The 27,758-nt window shown below is 35.1% G+C and overlaps 1 protein-coding gene across 2 annotated transcripts; it reads left to right on the forward strand.

Moving 5' to 3' along the window:
• On the forward strand, positions 1 to 27,750 carry LOC141553068 (scavenger receptor cysteine-rich domain-containing protein DMBT1-like). Of its 2 annotated transcripts, XM_074284960.1 has the most exons (11): positions 1 to 82; positions 4,454 to 4,492; positions 6,025 to 6,175; positions 10,940 to 11,127; positions 14,686 to 14,712; positions 16,314 to 16,464; positions 19,505 to 19,722; positions 21,760 to 21,932; positions 24,255 to 24,643; positions 25,972 to 26,243; positions 27,431 to 27,750. In XM_074284960.1, exons 1-11 carry the CDS (start codon positions 37 to 39, stop codon positions 27,523 to 27,525), a joined length of 1,749 nt encoding a protein of 582 aa, XP_074141061.1. In that variant the 5' UTR covers positions 1 to 36; the 3' UTR covers positions 27,526 to 27,750. The 2 variants fall into 2 exon arrangements, with proteins under 2 accessions (XP_074141061.1, XP_074141062.1); XM_074284961.1 differs by lacking the exon at positions 14,686 to 14,712 and having other exon boundaries at positions 2 to 82; positions 16,293 to 16,464.
• Positions 27,751 to 27,758: the final 8 nt, after the last annotated feature.

Here is a 27,758-nt window from a genome sequence, read left to right on the forward strand (position 1 = left end):
ACTCCTCAGTCTGGACTGACAAGATTTCAATTTAGAATGGAGAAGTCAGTGGGCTTCATCTGGACCTTCCTACTGAGTGCAGGTATGTTCTTCACATTGTTTCTGTTCTTTTAATCTCCTGGATGAAAGTTATCAGACTTTGGCTATTGTTAGTTTTTTCAAAACTGTTCCTAAAAAACAGATTTAGGGGTTAATGTTGATAAGAATAGTTAGAGCTGTCCAAAAGGGAATGGGCTTGGCTTGGTAGATAATAAAACTCACTTCAAAGGCAATCCTTAAGTAGAGGCAAGACAATCACTTGTTGGCAATATAGTAGTTTATTTTTGTTCAAGAAGGATTGGATCTACAGTCTATTCCAGCTCTGAAATTCTGTGCTGCTGTGATCAGTTCCAAAAAAACATGTCTTTTTATCCATAGTGCCAAAAATAAATTGAACATGGCAGGCCAACTATAGAACTCTAACAAACATTAAACATTTGAGGAGATCTTTAGATACTCTGTCTCAGTGTCAAATTAAAATAGAAATGGATCCCTGAAGGCCACAGATTGACTGAAAAAAACCTTAAATTAACTTAATTTAGGGTTGTTTTGTATGCATTCACTTTTTTTATTTTGTTTCCCATTTACGTCTTAGTCTGGTTTAGCTACACTTGAGATTTTTGCTGGCCATGGAGCCTGTGGGATGTGGGTTTTACACTTCTACTCCATCAACATTTGGAAAGAGCTAGGAGAAGAGTGATAGACCTTGGTTTTCAACTTGGTGAAAGATGGGAAATTTTATCTCTTGTTCAACAAACATTTGGTGTCAATGGTCAGGGGGTTGTTAGTTTTCTTCTAATCACAAAGCTTGTTTACAATAAGAAGCCACATTTCTAAGGTATTTTAAGACTTATAAAACATTTCTCACACAGCAGCTTCTTGTGAGGTAGGTGGTGCAAGTATTACTTTCATTATATATGAAGATACTTAGGTTTAGAGAGATTAAATGCCTTGGTCAAGTTCACACAGCAAGTAAATATCAAACTAGGATTTGAACACTGATCCACTGAGCCCAAATCCAAGCTCTTGTTACTACATACACTGTGTTGTCTTTTGAACTTTTAGATAAACTTTAAAGGCTATGTTCATATGATGTTCAACCCCCTGATGGAATGTCCACAAATCATTTAGACTTGCTGTAGGACTCCTGTTCTTAGAGAAAGTTAATATGTATCTCAAAGGACTCAAAAGTTATATTCTGTTATATTTTGTGTAATTCTGTTTGTATCACTAGAAGAGTTGATCACAAAGAGAAAAAACAGGGAGTAGCAAGTGGTAAGTAGGTTGAATTACCAGCCATAGAGTTAAGAATACCTGATTTCAAATCCAGCTTGAAACACTTGACATTTACTACTAGCTGTGTGATCTTGGGCAAGTCACTTAACCCTGACTGCCTTTTCTCCTCCTCTGCCCTCTCCTTCATCCCCCCCCCAAAAAAAAAAAAAAGAAAGAGAGAGAGAACCAGAGTGTGCCTGAAAGACAGAAACAACATGAGAGAGAACAGGTAAGAATGCTCTTCTAATAGCAGGATCCAGCTAAATCTGTTCAAATCATCACTGGGTCGCCCCACATTACAAGTGTTAGGTGGATGATTCTGATGATGATTATGTTGGTCTTTCATCATTTTGAGTATACCATAGGCATTGCTGCCGGTGGTCAGAAATCCCATGTATTTCTACAGGCTTCCACTTCAGAGCTTTCCACAAAGTCATCTTCTTTTGGGGCAAGAAAGTGGCCTGGTCAAGAGAATTCCAGCTTTGAAGTCAGGAGGACCTGAGGTCAAATTCAGCCTCAGATTTTCACTAGCTGTGTGACCCTGGACATTTGCCTCAGCTTTCTCATCTGTAAAATAAGCTGGAGAAGGAAATGGCAAACCATTCCAGTATCTCTGCCAAGAAAATTCCAAATGGGGTCAGGAAGAGCTGCACATGAGTGAAATGACTCTATCTATTTGAGCTTCATGACTTACTGTGAGGTTGACAGAATAGGTACTATTATTCTTACTGTGTATATAAAGAGAGTAAGGAAAAGTGACAACACTAAAGTCTGGCTACTGAACCATACCATCTGAGGATGCTGGCGGTCTTTGTTCCAGTTATTTATCTAATCCTATAATTTCCGCTCTAGTCCTAGCCTTAAAGGTCACTGAAGCCCAGTGTTTATTAAAACCATGAAGTCACAATCAATGCAATCACTGAGATCTTGAAATTAGAGATTAAGGGAAATCTGAGAGTATTGCTGGAGGCATAAATACATTTGACATTTCCTTGGACTTGCTATTTGGAACACTTTTTTTTTCTTTTGGCGAAAAGGGTAACCAATATATATTCAGTAAGGGAGGAACTAAAACATGACTTCTGTTTATTTTGTAGCCACTACAGCAAAAAGGAAGTTGACTCCTGAGCCCCACCACAAAGAACTTAATATCAAGTTGCTCTTGGTTATCATTCAGATTAATTCAAAGTACTTTGTGAAGATGCATGAGATAACATACACAAAAGCAGATTGCTAAACCTAAACTATTATTATCTGTATTGACCCATGACAAGGTAAATCCAGTGATAACAAAGGTCAGCGGATTATTAGTAAAAGACCAAAGTGATGTCTCTTAAAGGATCCATTTCCATCTTGCCTGTCTAGTTAGGGAAAGGAGTTTGTGGTGCTCATGAAATTGAATGACGATAGTTTCTTGGAAAAGTACATTCAAATAAAATATTTTTACATATTTTACTTTTATATATCATTTTACTTGGTGCATATAACAGATCTGTTTAATTTTTATTTTGCTCCTATTTTCTCTTCCAAGGTCAATAGTAATGGATTGGAAAGGTATGTCTAAATGTCTAATTTTTATAAGTAAGAAGAAAGAAGAAAGTCAGAAAACTATTCTGGATAGGTTCAAGACATCAGATCCATTCTGATATGGATGTTTTATATCAAGAGTAATGAATTTTGTTTTGAGAATCACATTTAGAGAGAATGAGCTGGGTGCAGTGACAGGAGCTATAATCCTTGCATGTGGGGAGTCTGAGGTTAGCAAATCTCATCAGTTTTGGAGATCTGAAGCTCAGCAGGCTAATGCTGATTAGGTATCTGCATTGGCTGGCATTAATATGGTGACCTAGGATCTGGGGGTGGCAAATTGTCCTGGTTTAGAACAAAGCTTATGTATTGATCATCTGTGGGATGACTGCAAGTGGTTCTTTTACTTCAAACCTGGAGATAAGAAGAGTCAGTCTAAAAGAAATACTAGGGGTTAAGCCAGTGAGCATCTAGAGGAGAGCAATCAGCATAGTGAGGGACCTCAAAATTATTTTACCTGGGCATAGTTTAAAGAAGATAAAGAAAATGTTTTTTGAGGGAGTGGGGTTGATCATTGTCTCCAATATTTAAAGAATATCACACCAAAAAGGATTAGATTTTTTTCTTCTCAGGCCTAGAAGATAGAACTCAAAGTAATGGGAAGAAATTACAAAGAAGCCCCTTTCATTTCAATGAAAAGAAAAATTTACTAAATCTTAAAGAGCTAATCAAAAGAGAAATGGGTAGTTGGTTTCTCTATCACAAGCAAATATTGGATAACTACTTCTTTTTTTTTTTTTCCCCTGAGGCTGAGGTTAAGTGACTTGCCCAGGGTCACACAGCTAGGAAGTGTTAAGTGTCTGAGACCAGATTTGAACTGGGGTCCTCCTGAATTCAGGGCTGGTGCTCTATCCACTGCGCCACCTAACTGCCCATGGATAACACTTCTTGAAAACATCATTGAGGGAACTCTTGCTTAGATGTGGGTTGATTTGATGGTCTCCAAAGTTCTTTCTAACTCTGGGTGTTCTGTGATCTCAATATGATAGGACAGAAAACACCTGATCAAATTATCAGACAGCACAATACAAAGAGCTTAAGTTAGGATAAATGCTAGAGTTAATAAATAACTGACTTCTGAGCAATGCTAACATATTTAAATGAGTTTTGTCCTTTTTCCCTGAAAATGAAAACTAGAAAATGTTTTTTTTTCTCTTCAGAAGTGGTTATTTAGTTGTGGTTCAGTCTCATCTGATTCTTTCTGATTCCCTTCAGGGTTTTCTTGGCAAGGATGTTGGAGTGTTTGCCATTTTCTTCTCCAGCTCATTTTATAGATGAGGAAACAGAGGCAAAAGGGGTTAAGTGACCTGCCCAGAATCATACCACTAGAAAGTGTCTAAAGTCAGATTTGACCTCAGATCTCATGACTCTGTGCCCAGTGCTCTATCCACTGGCTGCCTATGTGTCCTCCCCTTTCCCCTTAGAAACTGGCCTCCCAACTATAAAGGTGTGATTTCTTTCCATATAGATATATAGTTGTGAAAAGGCTTGAATTTCTAAAACATATAAACCATAGAGTGGTACCTAAATCTACATTTGTTTCCATCAACAGGCACTGTATGGATTGTCTCATCAGGGGAAACAACAGTTGGTGAGCATCATCTCAGCTCTCTTAGGCACAATATTTGCATTATATATTTCATTTTCATGTCATGTACAAGTCCTTTAACAAGAGGACTGTATATAGTTGAAATTATGTTTCCAGAGGAAATGTGTGTGTCTTTCTTGCTAGGCTTTTAAGGGTTGAAAGCTAATATAAGACACTCATACTCACTGTTGACCCACTTTACTTTCTGTCTGATGTTGAATGCAAATTTTTACTTTTCTTGGAACTCTATTAGATAAACAGATAAACTGTGCATTCTATGTAATAGTTCCTCTCCTATCTCATGTTCTACTTTTTTGGAAGATGTCACCACTGGTCTTAGGTATGGATTGTCCCTCGTATAGGTTAACTTTTAAAACTCTGCTGAAAAGGTGCAAAGTGCAATATGTTCCCTTCAACTCTTTGGACTGTGACTGTGTGTAGAGGAAGGCCATGTCTCTTAAGGAACTGCTGAGAAAAATCTCAGAGAGAATTAACATTCATTATAATCTCTAAGAATATGAAAAGAAAACACAAATGAGAAGAAATATGTTAAACAAAACAGGTTAATTTACTTGAGGGCTTTGGTCAAACATAAGGAAACCTTAGCTGATGAATATTGACTACTAATATAGGTAAATAAGACTTTTGCTGAGATTGAAGGAAACTAGAGAATCCAGGGGCAGGGATGGGGAGGGAAGCATGAAAGACAGCTAGAGAAAAAGTTAGGAGCCAAGATATAGAGTACAATCATTGAATCATTGAATTTGTGGAGGAGACTAGGGTGTGAGAAGACCAGAAAGATAAGAAAGGGACAAAATATGAAGGGCTTTAAAAAGAGGAGATCCAACCATGGGGGAGAATGAAAAATTGAGAAAATTATAATTTGTTCAATATATTAGTTTCCTCTAATCATTTAACATTTGCCATTTAGCTTGAAAGAACCATCCATAGCTTATTCTAAGAAGTTGTTCTGATTGTTCAAAATGGTCTCCCTTCACATCTCCAATATCACATGCTTAAGTCCCTACAGAAAATCTTTGTCAACCCTTCCAGTCAAGTACGTTCCCTCTCTTAATAATTTTCTGTTCATCTTGTACAGGGGTTGGTTTTTCTTTTATTAATATTTGTTTGTTTGCTGTCTTCCTTATTAGATTGTTAGCTGTTTCAGAACAGGGACTGTATTTAATCTGTTTTTGTAACCCAGCACTTAGCAGGGTCTAGCACATAGTAGATGTTTAATAAATCTTTATCCACTGATTAATTTCGTTACTTTTGTTAATCTGATGGATATAGAGGAGACTTTAGACTAGTTTTAATTAAAATTTGTTATTTTTGGTTATTTGGAGTATTCTTTCATGTGATTAACACATTCACTTTATCCAGATATAAACCATTTTAATCCCTTATTTGGAAAGACAGTTGAATCCCCAAAGATATCCTGAACAATACTGGGAAAAGGAAAATATTTCCAATGTGTGTCATGAATGGAAAGCCCATTTTTCCATCACCTCCTAATCTTTTTGTTTTGTTTTTAGCACCACCATCACCTGGCTGTGGAGGTGTTCTTACAAAGTCTTTAGGGAAACTTTCCAGCCCCAAGGGACCTACATCAGTGCCCTTCAGGTGTACCTGGTCTATTCAAGTGGCATTCTCTCACCGAGTCTCACTGGCTTTTCCACATCTCAAGTAAGTATTGTACTAGGGGTTTAATTTTCTATGGAGTTTGTTCTTCTACTTTCAATGTGTAGAAATGCACAACTATGACTATCATAAAATATTCTTCACTGACCTTACTACTAGAGCCAACTGTCTGCCTCTCCCATAGGCAGGACCAGGAATAAGTAGCTGTCTGGATGGCATAAGTCAAGGGAACCCTTCAGGCCCCTCCTGAGCTACTGTGAAACTGAGATTTCTAATATCTTCCAATTTGATTGACTCAAAGTGTTTCATGATTCACCCAATTATTGTGCCTTAAAGTTGTGCTTTTTTCAAGCAAGCATATAAGGTAGTTGCTAAAAGTATTATTAGCTCCATTTTCTAGGAGTGGCTCAAAGATTTTAAGTGACTTTTTTTTGGTCATGGTGATAGTAAGTGATAGAGTAAGGAATCAAATCAGTTTTCTGATGCTAAACCCTATTTCTTTTCTCTATACCATACTGCCCTCAATTGGTTGAGGTAAGTGCATGATCAGGAAGTGGGATTTGGGAAGGAGAAAAAAGAGCAAGGGGAAAGTTAGATGGAAATAATCCAGAGCATAGAAAATGTTTGGACTGGTGAAAGGGCCCTCAAGGGAGGACTGATGGAGGAAGGACAAGGTGAAACCCGTGGTCCATTGTCTGTATACTGATGTCGAATAAATATATTTTCTGAAGCTGTTCTCCTCTGGCCTCATTTTCCTTTCAGAATAATGTTCATGAGATACTAACATTTGCAGAATACCAGCCTACCAGTCAGCATTGATCTTCAACCTGGCCTTTATCATCTTATTCCTTTATTGTTCTATGGAGGAGATTATTGGCTTGATACAGAGAAAAACATCTTAACATATTTGTTGCCCAAAAACAAAGAATAGTCTGTGTTGATAAGAGGGAAATTCTCCTTTTCTGGAAGTGCTCAGGTTAAGTCAGAAATACAACAGATTTCTTCTTTGGGCAAATAATTGGCCTAGGTATCCCAGAGGGGTCCTTCCATCTCTAAGACTTTATGATTTTAGAGTCTCCAAAGCTCAGAAAGAGACTCCTATTATGGTACCTTATTTTATACGTCAGTTCAGAGCCAGGATATGGAATGTCATGTTCAAGGAAAACCAAAGTACAATGTTATTGAACCCTTGAATAGGTGGAGGAGACTAGGATGTGAGAAGACCAGAAGGATAGGAAAGGGATAGAATATGAAGGGTTTCAAAAAGAGGAGACCCAACCATTAACACAAATGAAGACTTCCTTTTCTTTCTGGTTATCTCTTCCAACATTCAATGAAAAAACAATCATTAGAATAACAAGGATCTCTGAGCAAGAATTTATATATTTTTTAAAATTAGACCTGACTACATTGTACTCATTGTTTAAATCTTATTCTTAGCCATAATATCTATGACCCAGAAATTAATGGTAAGAATATTTCTTCACTAACATTTTCCTGGGATAACTTATTATGCCATGGAAATATTTCTCAGAAGGCCAGTAAGTTAGTCAAGAAATGGTTATTAAACATTCACTTTGTGTCAGTCACTGTACTAACCACTAGGGTAAAAGAAAGAAAAATTGCAGTCTCTGCCTTCAAGAAAAAATGGTGGGGCCCTCCTCACTGTAGGTCTTCAAGTCAAGGCTGGAAGACCTATAGTTGGATATGTTGTAGAGGGGATTCTTTTTCCAGTATGTATAGACTAAATTAAATGGTTGCCAAGATGAATTAATCAATAAATTATGTGCCAGGTGCTGTGTTTTCTTTCAACTCTGAAATTTGAAGTTTTTGGTAAGGCTGTTCCAGCTAACACATACCTTGAAAGAACATATAAACTTGGAAGAGATCAGAGGATAATCCAGTGACATACTGAATCTTGGACATCCAAGGAGCACCATAACTAAGTATAGAGAAGTTCATTGTCAAAAAGCTTGCCATCAGATGCTTAATTTTTCCCAAGCACAATAACTTATGTCACGAAGTCTAAGGAGTGTGTGTGATATGCCCTGATGGAGGAAATGCTGATATTGGTAAAATGAAAAATCTTAGAAGAATGGAAGTAAATTTCATTTTGCTTGGGACCAGACTTGTGATTTTCATTGGTCCATTTGTTCTTGGTGAGCAAACACTCTTTGCTAAAGCAGATCTGGCCCCTCTTTTGCTACTTAACACCTTGGAAGTTGTGTGAGATGATGAGAGATTAAAGTAATTTGCTCAATCACACAGTTAGGATGTGTCACAAATAAGAGTTAAACCCAAATTTCTTTACTTTAGGGTTGGCTCTTTAGCCAGTATCCCATGCTGTTTAGTGCTTTATAGTGCCTGGCACAAAGTAGGTGCTGAATAAATGCTAGCTGACTCTCATGAAATAGAAGACTAATAGTATACTTTATTATACTTACAAAGTACAAAATACTTTGTAAAATGCTTTTCCTGTGGCAGAGAACTTTCATTTTTGTTCTCATCAGAGCCCACAACAACCTTATGTGCTAGGCAGGAAAAATATCAATTCCACTGTTGGATCTTGGTTTTCTCATCTGTCAAATGAAATAATATTCTTTACTTCACTGGGTTATGGCAAGTTAATGAAGTAATGTTATGTGAAAACTCTCTAAACAAAATAATGCAATATAATAATAAATAATAATAATGTCTGAGATGTTACTTGTTTAAGGTAGCACAGTAAATTAGCAGCAGGTCTAATATCTATATATAGACATTCAAGAACATATGTATCTTCCCCATTAGAACATATATTGTCAGTGCCTAATATAGTCTCTGTAATACAGTAGATACTTAATAAATATTTATTTATTGATAATAGATTAAGAGAACACTTTAAGGCCACCAAGTCCAATCCTATATTACAACTGAAGACACTGAGACACTTTTTGTTAAGTGATTTGCCTGGGGTCACATAATTGGCAAATGTCTGATAAAAGTTTTGAATTTGAGTCTTCCTGACTTTTAAATCCAGTATTCTATCCACTAAGCCACTTTGCTGTATTTCTACACCTATCATTAATTCCCAGGCATAAGAGATTGAGATGGGATGCAAAAATCTCTAAGGATAAAATGAGACAGTTTGAAGACAATCGTGATCACAGAAAACTCATAGGAAGCCAAAGGATAGAACTGGTCAATGGAGACTGATATATGCCCTCGAGAAGCTATTTTGATTCTTTTTTTTTACTCCTTAAGCTAAATCACTCAGTGAAGCTTCCTTTTTGAGGCAGTGTATAGTAGATGTAAGAGCCAGGAGACCTGGGTTCTAGCCCCAGTTCTGTAACTGACATAGTTTTTGAAAGTTGGGAACATCATAATTTCTCTGGACTTTTGTTTTCCTACCTGTCAAATATGAATAATAGTTTTTACTTCATTACGGTTGTAGTGGGGAGCTGATTGAATAATTTATGTGAAAATATTTGGAAACTAGTAGAAATGCTAATCCTATAAAAAATTTTACTATATTTTTATTAAGAGAAATTATTTATTATTGTTGTTAGTGTATATGGGGAAAGACAATGTGCTGTAATGAATAGAGGGCTAGTTTTGGAATCAGGAAGACTTGGTGCTTCTTTTGACATATTCTAAATTAATGTTCAGGTCATAAAAATTCAGTGTCCCCAAGCAACTTTCTTGGATTCTAAATTATGGATTATATTGATGGAGGGAATTCCAATTAAGAGAATGCCTCACAGCAATGAAATCAGAAATCTTGGGTTGGGTTGAAATGTCCTCCTTCTCTCTCCCCTATGTATGTGATATGTGTATGTGGTTTGTATTTGTGTTTATTTGGATAAATATAGATAGATAGATAGATAGATAGATAGATAGATAGATAGATAGATATAGATATAGATATATGTGCATGGAGTATATGCATATGTGTATATGTGTGCACTGTGGTATGTGTATCTGTAATATATCTGTGTATGCATGTGGTATGTTTGTGCATATGTGGAATATGTAGTTATTAACAGTGATTAGCCAATGTTATTCATTATATGGAAATAAAAGTGGGGAAGTTGTAGCTTCCAAGAACCTATTTTTTAATCCTAACTTTGCTGCTTACTAATTTGTATGACTTTGGGTCTGTTATCTAATCTCTTTGACTCTCAGTTTCCCAGGCTGATCAATGGGGAGTTTGGATTGGCTGACTTCTTGGGATGTTTTCCAGCTTTAAATAATGTATTCCAGCAACATATACTGTCGTTCCAGGTAGAAATAATTGACGGTCACTCATTATATTGTGACGTTATATTAATGTTTATGCAGTAATTGAATAATGAGAACCAAACTACAAATTGACTTGAGAATCAAAGTCCCTTTGAGCTAAATTGTCTTTCATGAAAGCGGGGATTGTATCTGCATGGTGTTTCCCCCCACCACACCCAGCACCTAGCATCTTCACATTCAAAAAACCATACTCATTTTTGGTGTGAAACCACTTGATAGTGCCAAGGATTTGGGTGATACAAAACTTTTCTAGGTTATTAGAAGATGAGGCTTCTGGGGAGGCAGAACAGAGTCTCACTGTTTCCAAGATTGGGGCAAGTTTCTAAGTTTCATTTGCTCTAGATTTGCTTTCTGGGACAAAGCAATTGGAGTTGGGTTAGAAGTTAGTCTGGGACACTGTTATTTCCAGGTTATTGGCTAAGAGTGCTAGATTACTTGTCACGGTATCCTGGTAGATAAGAAAATGTCTTTTTAAGGGGCATGACATTAGATAGATTATGTGTATTTTTTTTTTACCTTCACATTCAGTTTAAGCTGTTCCACTGAATATGTTGAAGTATTTGATGGAAACCCAACTTCCCAGTCTTTTGGAAAAGTATGCAATGGACTCTACCTCACATACCAGTCATCCTCAAACATCATGACTGTTGTGTTCTCTAGAAATGCAAGCCACTCCTCTACTTGGTTTGATGGCTATTACTATGCTGAGCTGGAAGGTAAGTGTAAGAGAGCTTCAGGTGATACCTGATACCTGGGCATTAGAAACACATTAATTTCTGGGTTGAACCATTAAAAAATACAGAGTAACCAATGAATGTTCTGGATTAAATTAAGAGGCTCTTGAATAGCTTGAAAAGAAAGGGAAGAAAAGTCTACTTCTATAGAATGGTTAACATTCAAAAATAAACTATTTAGCCCAATATTAAGGATTTTTAAATATCCAAATGTTTGGTGTGCTATAGCCTTGTTGGGCATCTTTCCCCCACTAGTTTCATACTCCCTGATGTTTGTACTTCCTTCTCTAATTTCATTAAAGAGAAATATTTGATCACGTATAAAGCCCTTTGGAATCCATGAATATTATATAAATAAGTATACTTTTATACATATGTATACATACATAATTATGTATAAGTACATATGTAAACACACATATTTCAGATGATATGGCTAAAAGTTACTTCTAAATCCTATATCTGTCTTTTGTTCCAGGTAACACATATTTATTAACAAAAATTCATCAATTGATAAATTAGTATAATCAGGGAACTAGGTTATACATATACAAAGGTGATTAATAATACAATTTGGTGACGATGTAAGGAAAAACTCACCAACAATTAGGCATTGAATGTATTTCCTTGTTTAGTAATGAGTTTCCATCAGTAACAGTCCTGGAGTAGACACTGAGGAGCCGCATGCTGGGTGTGTATATTGCTAAGTATTGCTGTTGAAGTAGATTATATATCACCTTTAAGTGCCTTAAAATGCTGGATTCTGAAAATTCTGAAAAAATATATAAATATGTGTGTGTGTGTGTGTGGTTATGTGAAGGACACACAATAACTTCTATTTATAAGGGAAAGAAAACCAGGAGTCATGGAAGGTTACTGAAGAGACAGCACTTATGCTGGCATTTAAATATTGATAAGCTTTAGACACCCATAGAGGAGAAGGGAATGTCAGACAAGATGAATGGTTGGTTGTGCCAGTCAGTGTCTGGGCAGTACTGAGAGCAGAAGAACAAATGAGTATCCTCCATGATTCTTTATAGATTCTCCCAACGATTAATTTTGGTTAGATCTATATTGGTCAAATATTATAGGATGGTTAAGGGGGAAAAAAGAATGTTAGATTTGGAGGGGATTGTTGTGGGAACCACCTGTTAGTGGCTGCTGGGGATCTAATTCTGATCCAGCAGAATGGATCATTTGAGAGGATGATAATGATACAAGGAGACTAAGAGGCAGTTGCATTCTCTGACCTCTCTACTCTTCCCTTTTGCCTCAGATTTATTTCATTCCCAATTCACAAACAACATCTGAGTCTGTAAAGGCTGATTTGCAATTCCTTCAAGTGTGTTATATTTCACAGCTGTGTGGGGCTTTGGAGAACTGACCCATCTAATCTCTTTGACTCTCAGTTTCCCAGTCTGATCAATGGGGAGTTTGGATTGGCTGACTTCTTGGGATGTTTTCCAGCTTTAAATATGTATTCCAGCAACATATACTGTCGTTCCAGGTAGAAATGATTGATGGTCACTCATTATATTGTGACTTTATATTAATGTTTATGCAGTAATTGAATAATGAGAACCAAACTACAAATTGACTTGAGAATCAAAGTCCCTTTGAGCTAAATTGTCTTTCATGAAAGTGAGGACTGTATCTGCATGGGGTTTCCCCCACCACACCCAGCACCTAGCATCTTCACATTCAAAAAACCATATTCATTTTTGGTGTGAAACCTCTTGCTAGTGCCAAGGATTTGGGTGATACAAAACTTTTCTAGATTATTAGAAGATGAGGCTTCTGGGGAGGCAGAACAGAGTCTCACTGTTTCCAAGATTGGGGCAAGTTTCTAAGTTTCATTTGCTCTAGACTTGCTTTCTGGGACAAAGCAATTGGAGTTGGGTTAGAAGTTAGTCTGGGACACTGTTATTTCCAGGTTATTGGCTAAGAGTGCTAGATTACTTGTCACGGTATCCTGGTAGATAAGAAAATATCTTTTTAAGGAGCATGACATTAGATAGATTATGTGTATTTTTTTTTACCTTCACATTCAGTTTAAGCTGTTCCACTGAATATGTTGAAGTATTGTTAAACCCTTTACAGGCTTTCTGGGTTTCACACTTAGGTATGGTCCCTAACAGAGAATGTGGATGTAAATTCCATTGGAAGAGTCTCAAAATGTTTCAGTTTTCTATAAGGTCAGTTATAGCTCCAAATCTCCAATTCTTTATCTCTAGTAATCACATAAGAGGACTTATTGATTATTTTCAATCACTGGATTGATGAATTACTTCTAAACTAATAATGAGTTATAGGGTAGTCTTATCTAACCATTTAACCATAAAATAGGGACAATAGGCTGGACAATAGGTCATCTGAAAAATCTGGAGGTTTGAGTTGTTCTACTTTTCAATATGTATTCACAGAAGAAACCAAATATTTCAGGATATAAAAAGGCACTGTGTACAGGAATGAGAATGATGGTGCTCCTCAAACCCCATTAGTCTTACTGAGTTCAGTTTCATGTGCCACATCTGAGGAAAGACATTGATAAACTAAAGAACATCCAGAAGAGAACAGTCAAGATGGTCAAAGGCTTTGAGTTTATGCCATATAAAGATTGAGAGTCGAAATAATTGGTAATGTTTAGCTTAGAAAAGAGAAGGTTCAAAGGAGGCACGATAGCTTCAATTTTCAAGTATTTGAAGAATTATCACACGGAATAGTACTTAGGTTTTTTTCTGCTTGGTCCCAGAAGTTAACCTGAATGCAAAGCATGGAAGTCACAAAGAAGGAAATTTAAGCTTGATAAAAACAACAATTTCCTAATGATGAGAGCAAATGAGACCATTTGAAGCAGATAGGGTCAAATGCTCCTGCATTCCCTTCTAACTCTGAAAATTCTGTAAAGTGAATGAGTTGAATAATTGATACTTCATATAGACATAATCATTATTCTGGGAGCAGCCATTCTCTTTGTGCCAGTATTCTCTTGGATGACCAGATCTGTGTCCAAGGATTGAGAAGGGGTCTTCTCAGATCTTCATTGAATATCTCTGATTTGAAGTTGGGAGAATCCAATCTACAAACAGGGCATAGAACTAGAAAGGATATGGCCCTGAGAGAGGGATACTAATCATCAGAAAAGGATGAAATCAATCATGGCACTCCCCTAGGAAGTAGAATAGAAAAAAATAGAAACCTTTGAAATTTGTGAATATACCTAATTGGTTTTCAACAAGGAAAGCAAAATGAAGAATAAGAAATACAGCAAAAGGAAAGAAATGGGACTCAGGGAGAGATAAATTATATTAATGATGGGTATTCTGAAATCTAGAAAAAGGAGGTATGCCCTAAACAGAAACTTGGGTATGTATGGTATCTGGTTACATTAAGGGAAAGTGATCAATGCCTATGGAAATTATTCCTTATCCCAATGGTATTGCAATCTGAAGTCTTAAATCTTTTGCAAAGCTTACTAACATTTTTCATGAGTAAGAATGATCTAAATTAATACTGACTTTTCCTGTTGTGATCTTCCAGCTTCTACTTCAGTCACAGTCCCAACAAGTAAGTAATGCATCTTTTTTCAAATTAAAATCATGTCTCAATAGAGGAATTGTTTCTGGATTTTTGATGATCTTTGTGGATGAAAAAAGGATTGCAGAAAGGTACAATAATAGTGTCAGTAATACCAGCTGTTTAATTTTCTAGTTGCTATATACTGGATTCAGTTCCTGCCTCCTTCCGCCATTCCCAAGTTTAGCACTAGCACCTTGTACTATTAAATTAGGTAAATAGGAAGCAGTATGGTGTTATTCTTGGGATAACTGACTCCAGTCCTGGCACTCTATGCACTATGACACAACCTTGTGGTCCTTACCTACTCTCATCTAGAATGACCAACAGAGTGCTTAATTTAGAATCAATAAGTCCTGAGTTTAGGTCTTGCTTCTGACACATACAGGCTGTGGCAAGTTGAACTTTCTGAGTGACTTTCCTCATATATAAAATGGGAATGGTTAGATCTATAGTACCTCCCCTAATGGGGCTTCCGTGAAAATTAAATGAGAAAATGAATGTAAGTTATTTTGAAAAAATCTCAAAACACTTTGTAAATATTGATTATTGATATTAACTTCTTTGAGATTAAGTCCCTCATCAATAAATTGGGAATCAGAATATCTATTTTTAAGTTTATTTGGACAAAACTCTATGATTTCATTTTTTAACCAATGCAATTTGGTACTGTTCTTCAACTTAAGAGTCTTAAAGTATGTGTCTAGGGTATTGGGAGGCTAAATGATTTAGCTAGAGTTATGACCACCACACAGGCTTTTAATTCAGATCTTCCAAGGGCAGTTTTCTAGCCACTATACCATATTGCTTCTCTACTAAATAGATGTAGAAATGCTTTTGGTAAGTGGTGGGAGCCCCCTCCATGTGTTTAATATGCATATATGTATAGGTATACTTTTTCATGGTTATATGAATATAATAAAGTAGAATTATTACTGTATTATACAGCATTGTAATATACTACGTATGTATAGTATAGTATAGATATTATTGTTATAGAGATTGCACATTGTGATGGAGGCAAGGAACCTGAATTCAAGTCCTTAGGCTTGCCACTTACTTAGATTTTAGACCTTAGTTATTTTACTCATCACTTTCTTTTTACATCAAATGAGAAAGTTGGACTAGTTGGTATGAAATGTTCTTTAGCTTTATCATTCAGATTAAGTAGTGAAATTCTGGCTTTCCTTAAAGTAGACTGTGTAGATATTACTCAAGAAGTCAATGATAAAGAGAAACTATTCATCCGAAGATGTTAATACACAATATATCTTATCAATTCAGCCAAGCAACAAATTCCACTCAGAATATTACTCTGGTCAAAACTGTGTAAGGAAAAAAGGAAAGGATAAGAGAGTGGTGACAATTTTAGGAGTCAAACTCCAAAGAAATGCCTAGATCAGACATTCTTACAACTACAAACGTTCACTTCCACTTAATTTTTAAAAATTTGACAACTTATGTTACATATAAATAAAACAAGGTCCTGGAAGATAACTTCTCTGATGTGATGGAGTTCAGGATTTAATTCCAAGTTGCTTAACTCTGAATTTAATCATGTTGCTAATTAGTCCTTTTTCCTCCCTTTGTAGCTGCTCTATCTTGTGGAGGTCTACTTGTCCAGCCCAAAGGAACATTTTCTAGCCCATCATATCTGGAAAATTATCCACACAGTGTGCAATGTGTTTGGGAAATTGAAGTGCCAAAAACATACCAGATAAGCCTTACCCTGAAAACATTTGGGTAAGTTGATATTAAGAAAACTCTGAGTGCATGTTTAACCAGGGAGGATCTTAATTTGTTTTTTGAGTGTTGTGTTTTTGTTTGTTTGTTTGTTTGTGTTTTTTTTTTACCAGATTTGGAAAACTGAGTTATGCATTTCATTTTCCTAGATTATTCATGTGGAAGCTTCAATTCCTTTATAGTGCTGCTATAGGAGGAATAAAGCTAAAATTGGCCAACTGGGAAAATCTGATTTTAGTTGCCTTCTAACATATGGAATTATAACCCTCAGCAAGACTGTGAAGCCAGAAGAATTGTTCTTGGCATCTTTAAATTCTCTTTATGTACCCTTTCCTGCTTTCACTGATTAATAATGTTAGAGAAACCTTAGCAGTCATTAAGTCTAATTATAATGTATAATATATATATTATATATATTACATATAATATATATATATATATACTTAATGTATGCATTAAATCCCAAATAATTTTGTGATATCCCAGGGAGGTTATTACCAATTGGAGTAATTAGAGTGGATACATTCTTGGGCAAGTCTATTTCCTCTAGGTCTTAGATGCCTCCATTTTTAAATGAAAAAAATTGCATTAAATAACCTTTTAGCCTTAAATCTATGGTACCATGATTTTTATTGTTCAGAAATGATTTGTATAACGTCATACAATCAGCTACTGGAGAGCTGGAATTACAAAGCAGATTTGATGATTCCCAGCCTGATGCTGTCTTCTATACTAGTCTCCTAGGATGTTGTGGCAAAATAATAATAACAATAATCATGATAATTGTACCACTTGTATTTACAAGTCAGATCATCAGAAGCTCTAGTTGATAACCTAGAAAACATAGATGTAATGAGCTATAGGAAAAATTGTTACAGAATAGAAGCTACTCCCACCTCACCCCCACATCTACCAAATCTTTTGAACTCTAAAACAATAAGAATTTCTATTTACATTAGCCTTGCTTATGATTTATCTGCATTTCAGAATCACTAAAAAACTTTGTCATTGTTTAGCCCATTTATCAGTGGGTGTCATGGACTGAGAAGAAGAAGGTTTGAAGGCACAAAAGCAAATAAGAGATTGTGACATCCCTCTGAGAAGACTAGAAGCCTGTTTCTAAGATGGAATTGTTCATGTCAAAAGAGGGAAGATAAAAAGAGTCTCAGTGATCTCCTTGACAGAGCAAAGTTTGTCCCCAAGGATTAGAGGGATCTCTAATGGTGGAATTTTAGGCAGGTATTATGCTCAGGTAGGGTGCTCCATTAATCTACTATCTCTAGTTTTCCCACTCTAATTGTCCCAGTTAGTAGTGAATTTCCTCCCTGGATTTCTAGTTCTTTGGTTTTTAACCCTTGAATGCATATATTAAATAAGTATGTACATATTATGTACTTGTGTTCATTATAATCATTTTAATAGAGTGTAAAGAAATGGATTTTTAAAAAATATATTGAGTTTAATATATTGGTTATATCTCTAAGGCAAGGGCTAATCTGATAGCTGCTGAACACTTCTGAAGAAAGTTGGTGGAATCTCAGGGAAGGTTTCAAGCTGGAGCTCTTGTCTTTGTAAGAATTTTTACAGCTGTGGACATTATGATTCTGAGGAACTTTGAAGTCCTAGATGAGGAAGAAACCTGAAGTTGGAAGAATTGAGCTCAAGGAAAATGGGACTTCCCCATTCATTTCTGCTTTGCTGAATGATTTTGAGGGAACCAGAGTATGAGTTTGAGGAAGATAGTAGGGTTTTTACTCTAGCATAAAATTACATTCCCTAATACTAACCTGTGGGAGAAGAGGGCTCTATTGCTTTGCCTATACCCTATATTAAAGTCATTTGATTATTCTTTTAAAAGTAAGTTTTTATTAATGTGTTTTGTTTTCGCATTACCTATATTGTCCACTGTTTCTCCACCCCTTCTAGAAAGTCATTCCTTCTAATAAAAAATAAAAAGGAAAAAAGAAAAAATAACAACAAAACTGATACATCAAAAATATTACAATATATTCAGTGTTCTATATGCATGTTACCCCACCTATATAAAGAATCAGGAGAATTAATCTTCCTTTTTAAAGTCTAGTCAATAACCCAAAATATTAGTTTTTTAAAGAATATGACACCAGAATAAGCATTTAGATAGTATAAGCATTTAGATTGTTTTTTAAAGGCAAATAATTTTTATGAGCTTTACACCAAAGAATATAAATCTTTTTCTTGGGCAGAAGTTCTCAAAGTGGGGACTCATGTGAATACCTCAGACCTTTCAGGGGAACTATTAAGGCAAAACTACTTCCAGAGTAACACCAAGATATTTAAATTACTAATATTGAAAATATGAAGAAATATAATCCACTAAACAAAAAAACTTTTTAGGGTCCTCAAAAGTTTTTGATAGAATAGAGGAATCCTCAGACCAAAAGTTTGTTAACTGTTGCTCTAAGGAGCAGAAGAAAATCTTCCACTTTTCTATTATAGTGATCAGGGTTATGGGCGGGGGGGGGGGGTCTCTGTAGTATAATGGAAAGAATACTGAATTTGGCATTTTCAATTCAAGTCTTCAGTTTGAATTCTGTCTTTATCACTTATTAGCTATGTGGCTTGATTTCTCTGAAATTTAGGTTGTTCATCTATAAAATGGAAATGAGAGTATCAATCTTTGACTACCTTGAAGAGTTGCTATTGAGGGCCATATGACAAATTATATGAAGGATTTTAATGCAAAATTATATTTATAAATATCAGACATTGTTATGAAAAAATGACAAATTCAAAAGTATTTAGCATATTTGAGATACTAGGTATTTTTATATTTACCTGATATATTTACCACTACCACCATCCTGCTCTTAACTTGACACCTGATAAGCTTTAGCCTTATTGCAGCTCAAAGTTCCTGAATTCATCATCCTTAACTTCCCCCAGTAGTAGGGATTTACAAGCATGCTAATCCTCTTGAACAAGTTGGTCACTAATATATGAATATTTCAAATGCCTGAGTGATGATGACATAATCTATATTTTAATTTCAACTTCACAGGGATGAACACTCCCTTAGCTGTTCTTCGAGTCATGTTGACATCTTTGATGGATCCCAGAGCTCATCTGATCTCCTGGGGCGTTTCTGTGATGCTTCCAATGAGACATTCTTGTCTTCTTCCAACAAGATGAAAGTACACTTTTCTAGTGACTCATTTGTCATCAAATCTGGATTCCAGGCTTCTTTTTTTGCTCTTCCACAGCATAATAATGATACAGGCAAGGGAGAAAAAGATGTTTATATCTCCCCACCCCTACTCTTTCCTTACCCCACGAATCTCAGGGTGCCTAAATGCTGGGGAAGAAAAACAACATCAAACCAAAACAAAACCATCTCACCAAAACCATTTACAATTCATATTCATATCTAGGTTAACTATTTTTGTTTAGAGGAATGTTCACCAGTCAAGGCTCAGTCCAAATTCTTGACATTGCATGTCTTCCCTTTTTTCTTGGCTTAAAAAAAAAATTAAGTGGCCAACTTCAAAGAAGCAATACTTAGTTGAAATAATGGCAAAAGCAGTTCATTTTTATACAACACTTTAAAATTACTGAGTTCTTTACATATATTGTCTCATTTGATCCTCAGTAATTTTGAGATGATAACATAAGTGTTGGTATTCTCTTTTTAGAGATGATTTAATTGAGACTAAAATGGTAAAGTGTTTTGTTCAGAATTATATAATTATATAACTAGCAAATGTAGTGATATTATTGAAACACAGATCTTCTGACACAATATTCAGAACTCTTTCCACAATGTCACACTTCCTCAGCATAAATCCTGTAGTTTAAGTAGCCATATTCATGTTATGTAGTCAGCATCGCTCAATAGACAGATTGTTAGACTTAAGAGTCATAAGACTTGGACTCAAATCTTGATTCTGACACTTAACAGTTTTGCTCTAAATAAGTCTTCTATTCTTTGTGTGCTTTACATATGATAGCAACTCCCTAGAATTCATTTATTGAAATATATGTGGGGTTTAGATTTGAAACAAGGTAAGGAACTCCTACATCTGGAATTATGGATGCCACTGAAATCACAGATATTTCATGCATTTGTATTATAAATTTATTTGTGGCCCTTGTTGATTCATTCATAAACCTAGATGAGGAATTTCAGGAAAATCTCTGTAGAAGTGAGACTGATTAGGAGAACGTAGCATATATGTGTAACACTAGCATTTTACCACTGATAAGCCCTGTTTCCTCTATAATATACCCAGCAAAATCATAGCAATCATTTATTCCCAATTCCTCCTCCTTACAATGGATCTCAGAGCTAAGTGACTATCATTATCTTTAAATCAAGATACAGATTATAAATTATTTGGTATTGTTTAGCACCTCAAACAGGACTATAAGAGTGCAATCCAAATTTTTCTTCTATTTCTCGATCTAAAAAAGCAATTTTTCAATTTGGCAGCATTCAAATCTAGAAGTAAAGTTAGCATTTCTCATCGGAGACAAGAGTATTCAACCTTGCCTGGATAAGAAAATTTGCCCATCACTCAGGTCTAGCGCTCCTGATTCTAAGCATTGATAGGCAGTTATCGGGCAATCTCTGTATTTGGTTTGATCATAACTAATGGTAGATTTGTTTTTCTTATATTTATTTTAAAATGTATATTTTGAAAAGATTATTCAAATACCTAGGAGCACATATTTAACAGCAATAAGAGATCTTTTGATCAATGAGTCTAACTACCTCATTTCACAAATGAGGAAACTAAGGCAAAGAGAAATTAAATGACTTGTTCATTTAACTTAGTCAAATCTCTGAATCAGGATTCAAACTCAGACCTTCCATGAATCCAAGTCCAATACTGACAGATAAGAAAATGGGGACCTAGAGAGTTTACATAGTTTGTCTAAGGGCATACAAGAAGTAATTGCAAGAGCCAGGATTAAAATTTTGTCCATTTGACTCCAAATTCAGATCTCTATCTATTGTGTTGTTTTCTCTCACAATAATCTCATATGATCCCAACTAGTCCTCACAAAAATCCTATGTCAGATGTATGTTATTGTCTCCATTGAATAACTACAGTCATTGAAGCTCAGAAAAATTAAATAATTTTACAAAGACCACATGAGTAGCAAGCAGCAAAGCTTAAGCTAGAAATTAGAACTCTTGTGTTCATACATCCACACCAAATTTTTTCAAATAACACATTTCTTTTATTTAATACATTTATTATATGTACTATTAAATAATACAATAAATAACGTATTTTCTTCCTTCTACACTAGCACTGTCATGCACAGAAGATCAAATGTATGCAGCAGTCAATGAGCAATATCTGGAGTCACTAGGTTACAGTGCTCAGAACATATCATTATACAACTCATCCTGTGAGTCTGAAGTCATCACAAACTATATCATATTCAGCATCCCATTTAATAGTTGTGGAACTGTCATACAGGTGAGAAATCATGAACTCTAAATACAATTGAGTTTTAATGCAATCAATTCACTGAACTGTAGAATCAGAGGTAACAGGGACTCCTAAAAACATTAAGTCCTACTTCAATATATGAGGCTGAGTGAAGTGACTGAAATAATAGCTCACATTTATGTTGTTTTAGAAGGTTTTCAATGCACTTTTCATACAACAATCCTGTAAGGTAAATAAGACAATTATTTGCCTTGGAACAATTAAACAACTTCCCTAAAGTCATACAACTAGTAAGTAGCACAGCCATGAAGCAGGTGCAGGTCTTCAATCTCTAATTCCAATGTCCTTTCCACTACATCTCATCAAAGGTCACAAGGCTAATAGATAATGAAGTTGGGTCAATAATCTAGCTTTTTCCCTATTCCATATTATGTTGTTTCCCATATACCACTGTTCCTCCCTTTTAAGCTTCCCTCCATGAGAATTATTCATCAGATTCTTAAGAACCCCTTTATGTTCTTAACACCACTATGCCCTCCATTAGTGAATATTTTTTTTTGCAAAATGCAAAAATGACAACTAACTTAAACATTAACTTCAGGAAAAATATAATTAGGAAATGAAATTCAGTTGCAATATAGGTAAATACATATGACATATATATTCAAGGTTTTTTGAAAAGCCTTGTGTAATGATTAAACTATGGATGAAGGTATAGAAAAAATTAAAATCACACTGAAAGGCAAAAATTGGATTTCCCTTTTTTGCTTTGACTGCAGTTCTACCAAGTCATAAAATACAAGTTGTATTGACTGGTACTCTCCAGTCATAGCTATTTTCTCTATTCGCTACAGATAGGCGAAAGTAGAACCTCAAAATGTATAACTTTAAATAGGCATACAGAAAGATTTTTATGCAAGCCAGCTTTTCATATCAGGCCACTGATTTTTCCATTGTTTTGATAATGAATCAGATGAGGGCCTTTGGCTACTAACAATTCACACGTAGTAATCATCCTATGTCAGAACTCTATTCTCACAGGTACATAGAAGACACAAAACCCCCTTCTAATTTAGCAGCAGCTTTATCAAACAGAATAAAATATGCAGGATCATGACATTGAGGATGAAACATCATATCACTGGACATTTTCAGGTTACATTTCCTTGGGGCTTTAACTTATTTTTTCATAGGGTTTAGAGATGTAAGCTTAGAGAACAACTTTTAGGGTACTGAGTGTGGGTACAATAAAATAATCAGCGAAGGATAGTTACTAATAGTCTGTACATACTTTTGGTACCTTTCTTCCAAAAAGGTAAGACTGCTTTTCCATTATTGCATTTAAAGCATGCCTGCCATGGAGGCTTTGTTCAATTGTATAGACTTTAAGTGTAGTGAACTTGGATGTTTCAAGGTGCAACTTAACAGTATCTTGCACATAGCAGGCAATTAATAGATTTTTATTGATTAATTGATTGATATATCATAATGAGGGTTCTGTTTATTGGCCACTGAAAGGATTAGCCCCTTGAATAGCAGTCAGTTCTTTGGCTGCTGAAAAAAATATTATCTATTTGCAGCTGCCGTTTTTCATTTGTTGCCATTTTTTTTCATTTGTAGCTGAAAGACTGCAGTCTGAAAATAATGTAATGTCATTGCACTGAATTAATTATTATCTTGGAACATATAAATAACTAAGGTTTAAAAGTATACAGGGATTTCTGGAAGATAAGGTATCTATGAGTTGTGATTGTATAGCAATTAATGAATGCATCATAGAAATTTTCTCATATTCTTATTTTGTACCTTATTCAAGTGATATTGTGACTAGTTCTGCTTTCTTCTTTAACATGAAAAATGGAAGGCAAACCAATATCACCTCTCAACCTAGATGTTGTTTCCTGAATTTTTTTAAAATTATATATAATTATAATATATATAAACATATACAGGACAACTGAATGAAGAAAAACAATTTTTCTTGCTATTAGCTTTTCAAGGCAACTTGTGGCCTTGAAATCCAGACTTTGAAAAGCCAGAAGCTGGTCTATAAGACTCAGGTAGACTACTCCCAGTCTTGAAGAGTAGAAGCAATAAGAAAAAAGAGAAGCTAGAAGGGAAAAGAGACAAATGGAAATAAGGTACAAGTTTTTGTCACAGCCCAGTTCAAGGCAACAAAAAGCCGTCGTTGTTATAGTCATCAGAAAGTCTGGAGTGGAGTGAAGTTTGAGGTTCAAAGTTTACATCTTGAATTTGCCAGAGTGAGTTATTATAACTTCATACTTTTAGCTCTTTTGATAAAATATACTTTTTAAAACCTTGCTTTATTTTTGTCTTTGATTTGGTAAGGAAAAAGATGACACCATCATCTACTCCAATGTGATTTCCACGAACCAATCTAGCAGAGTCATTTCCAGGCTAAAGAACTTCCACTTACATCTCTCCTGCAGAATGAATAAGAATATCATGGTAGAAGTCAAATACTTGGCAGCTGACTCCATTGATATTTCCAGACATCAATATGGCCACTATGGGCTGAAGGTCTCATTTTACGAATCTCCATTGTTTAAACATCCAGTGACTGAATCCCCATACTATGTAGAACTCAACAAGGATATTTTCTTTCAACTCATGCTGAGTCACTTTGACCCAAATCTGGTGCTTTCGGTAGATACTTGCGTGGCCTCTCCCTTTGCTGATGATTTTAAAACTGTGGCCTATGATTTAATTCGACATAGGTAAGAGCTTTCTATAGTCGCCAATCTTTAAAAATGGTTAATTTCTTATGGATTATAATCAAGAAAAGTTGAGAATTAATCAAGTGGAATTGTATTTGTTTGCTGTCTCCATACACTAAAACCATTTTGAAAAAGAAAACAAATTTAGTCAACTTGATTCTTGTAAAAAAAATTTCTAATTAGTAATAGCAGTAATGACAGCAATTAACATTTAGGTCATATATACACTTTTATGAAGTATTTTTTTCACAATAAAATTGTGACATGAGTAGTACAAATATTTTCCCCATTTTACAAAGAATGAAACCGAGGCTTTGAGAAATGAGATAATGTGCATAAGGTCATACAGGTAGCAAGTAGTCAAATAAAGACTAGGATGTGAGTTTTCTTAATCTGTCAGAGCTCACTGCCTTTTATGATTTCTTAATAAATTCAATTCAATTGAAGCAAAAAAAAATCAGTTATCTGAATTCAAACTTTATTAACAAAAAAGAGAAAATGAACCAATATAACTACTTCATACAATTGATTTGATATAAATTTTAAAATAAAATTTATTAAGACTAATTTTCATCAGAATTAATATTTTTCTAGTAGCAATGGAAAATCTTTGAAGGGTTTTGACCCTTCAAAGAGTAGTGACCCAATGAAGAAAACATACACTTGGTAGTAATGTTCTGTGTAAATATGAAGAAAAAGATTGGAATCACAATGATCATCTAAAAAAATGGCATAAAATGAAGAGGACTTAGAACAAAAAAAGTGGTGGCTATGGAAATTAAGTATTTAACAAAAAATGAAATCCAAGGAAATACATTATCTTCCTCTTCATTGATATTTTATTGAATACCTGCTATTCTCCTTGCATACATGGTTGGGGAAGATATAAACAAATAGAAGACATGATCTCTGATCTTTAGGAAAGTATGATCTTCATGTAAAGGAGATAACATATAATAAAAATTGAGGTCAGTTAGAAATAGTCATGGGAGTCATCTACAGAGATATATTTAAAAGCATGAGAATAGAGGAGTTATCAGAAGGAGAGGCAAAAAAAATAACTGTGAGGTCTCAAATATGGATTATTAGAAACTTGGTGGCACCTTTATAGATTAGCACGGGGAGTCGGAGTGGAATGTTTCCCAACTTTTATTTGCATTCATCATCCTTCCAGTTTCCTCTTTAGTTAAGATTTGTATCTCATTACAAATGCAGATTTCCTCCTCCTAAATATCAAGTCACAGTGTGCTCCAGATTGTTTCATCTCTCAGATTTCCCTTTATTTTAAAACAAAAGATGTCTCATCTCCCTTTAATTTTATTTTCCAGATGTGTGACAGACTCCACTTATACTGCTTTCTCTTCTTCAAACCCAAATGTTGTCAAGTTTAAATTCAATGCCTTCAAGTTTCTTAAGGAACATGATGCCGTTTATCTGAAATGCCAAATGATGATATGTAGAGCAGATGACGCCTCCTCTCAGTGCTTACAAGGGTGTACACTCAGATCTAAGCGAGAAACACACCCTGAGTGGGATAATTTGGATGTTGTTGTGGGTCCCATTCGTCTTCAGAGGGACACATCTCTGGGGAAAAAGACTGGTAATTGGAACTCATCTGTTACTGTGTAAACTCTTCATAACTCACACCCTTCCTACCTTTCTAGTCTTCTTGCACATTCATCCCTTCCATGAAATCTATGATCCAAAAGCAGCTTCCTTGCTGTCGGACCCACCTGAACCTCCATCTTCTGAATTCCTGCCCTTTCATTGGTTATTTCCATGGATAAAAACACACTGATCTCTTGGTCTTTCTGGCTTCCAACAAACTTCAACTCAAGCCTTATCTTCTGCAAGAAGAATGTCACAAAGAATTTATGACATTCTCAGTATTGATTTAATGTCATTATTGCTATCAAAAAGATAATTCATATATCTAAAGTGGGTTGTTTTATCTCCAAGTCATTGAGGATCTCTTAGCTATCACTTTTATCACTTTTAGTAAAATTGAGTTTATCGTGCCTATTCCCACCACTTCAGAAAAATCCCAGCCCCTCCAAAAGCTCCAGCTTCCCTTTACTTCCTACTCTATCTTTTTGATAACCAATTTACCATAGAATGCATACCTTTTCCTGTCCCACATTCTTTAATTTTGGTAACAGGCTCTACTGCATTTCCTGGGTTAGATTTTTAAATCTACCCTCTTATTATTGTATCATTCTTTATCAAAGTGTCCCTCTTTGGCCATCACTCCCCTATAAATTCTTTGAGTGTAGGGACTGTCTTTGTTATTTTATTTGTATTACCAGAGCTTAGTAAATTGCTTTTTATTTATTCATTCCTTCTTACAATATTTTAAGTTATTTCTTCACATCCACTTTGAGACATAGACACAATAAACATTATTCCAATTTCACTAGTAAGAAAAGTGATATCTAGAAACTTCAGTGACTTGTCTTCAAGTAGGCAAGTCACTAGTTCTAACTCTAAGTCTAGAGCTCAAAATATTGGAATTTGTTATTCAAATCAAAGTTTTCCAAATACAAATCCACTGTTCTTTCCATTTTCATACCTGACCTTATCTTGGAACAACAACTACAAAGCAGCAATGGAAGGAATAGTTTAAAGAGCTCCCCTGCCATTTCATTGATTGAAAAAGCACCCCTACTCATTACCCTGAGCATATATCTAGGCCTTGATTTTTAAAAAAATCCAGTAGACAGAAAAATGATTTCTCATCATGGTATCAACTGCTGCTAAAGTAAATGACATTTCTCTCTTGATTTGCAGCCATGATCAGTGGATCCCCTCATGAAAATGGAAGAAGATACAGTTTCCTTCTTGGGATCACAGTGCTTCTAGGAATGAAAATATGTTGCTTCTGAAAAAAATCATTAAAAAAGGATATGGGGTAAAAAAAATCAATTAAACTTGAAAACAAGGACATCCCCTCATGAAGTTGGAATTTGTTTCTGAACAAATTAATTTAAAGTAGTTTCCAGAAGTTGCATAGTCATATAGAAAACAATTAGTTTAAAATAGGTAATGGTATCCTTACAGTATTTTTTGTGTTTTGAATGATGACAATAAATTAACGTACTACATATAACTATTTATT

The sequence above is a fragment of the Sminthopsis crassicaudata genome, chromosome 2 (genome assembly GCF_048593235.1).
Source record: "Sminthopsis crassicaudata isolate SCR6 chromosome 2, ASM4859323v1, whole genome shotgun sequence".
Classification (NCBI taxonomy): domain Eukaryota; kingdom Metazoa; phylum Chordata; class Mammalia; order Dasyuromorphia; family Dasyuridae; genus Sminthopsis; species Sminthopsis crassicaudata.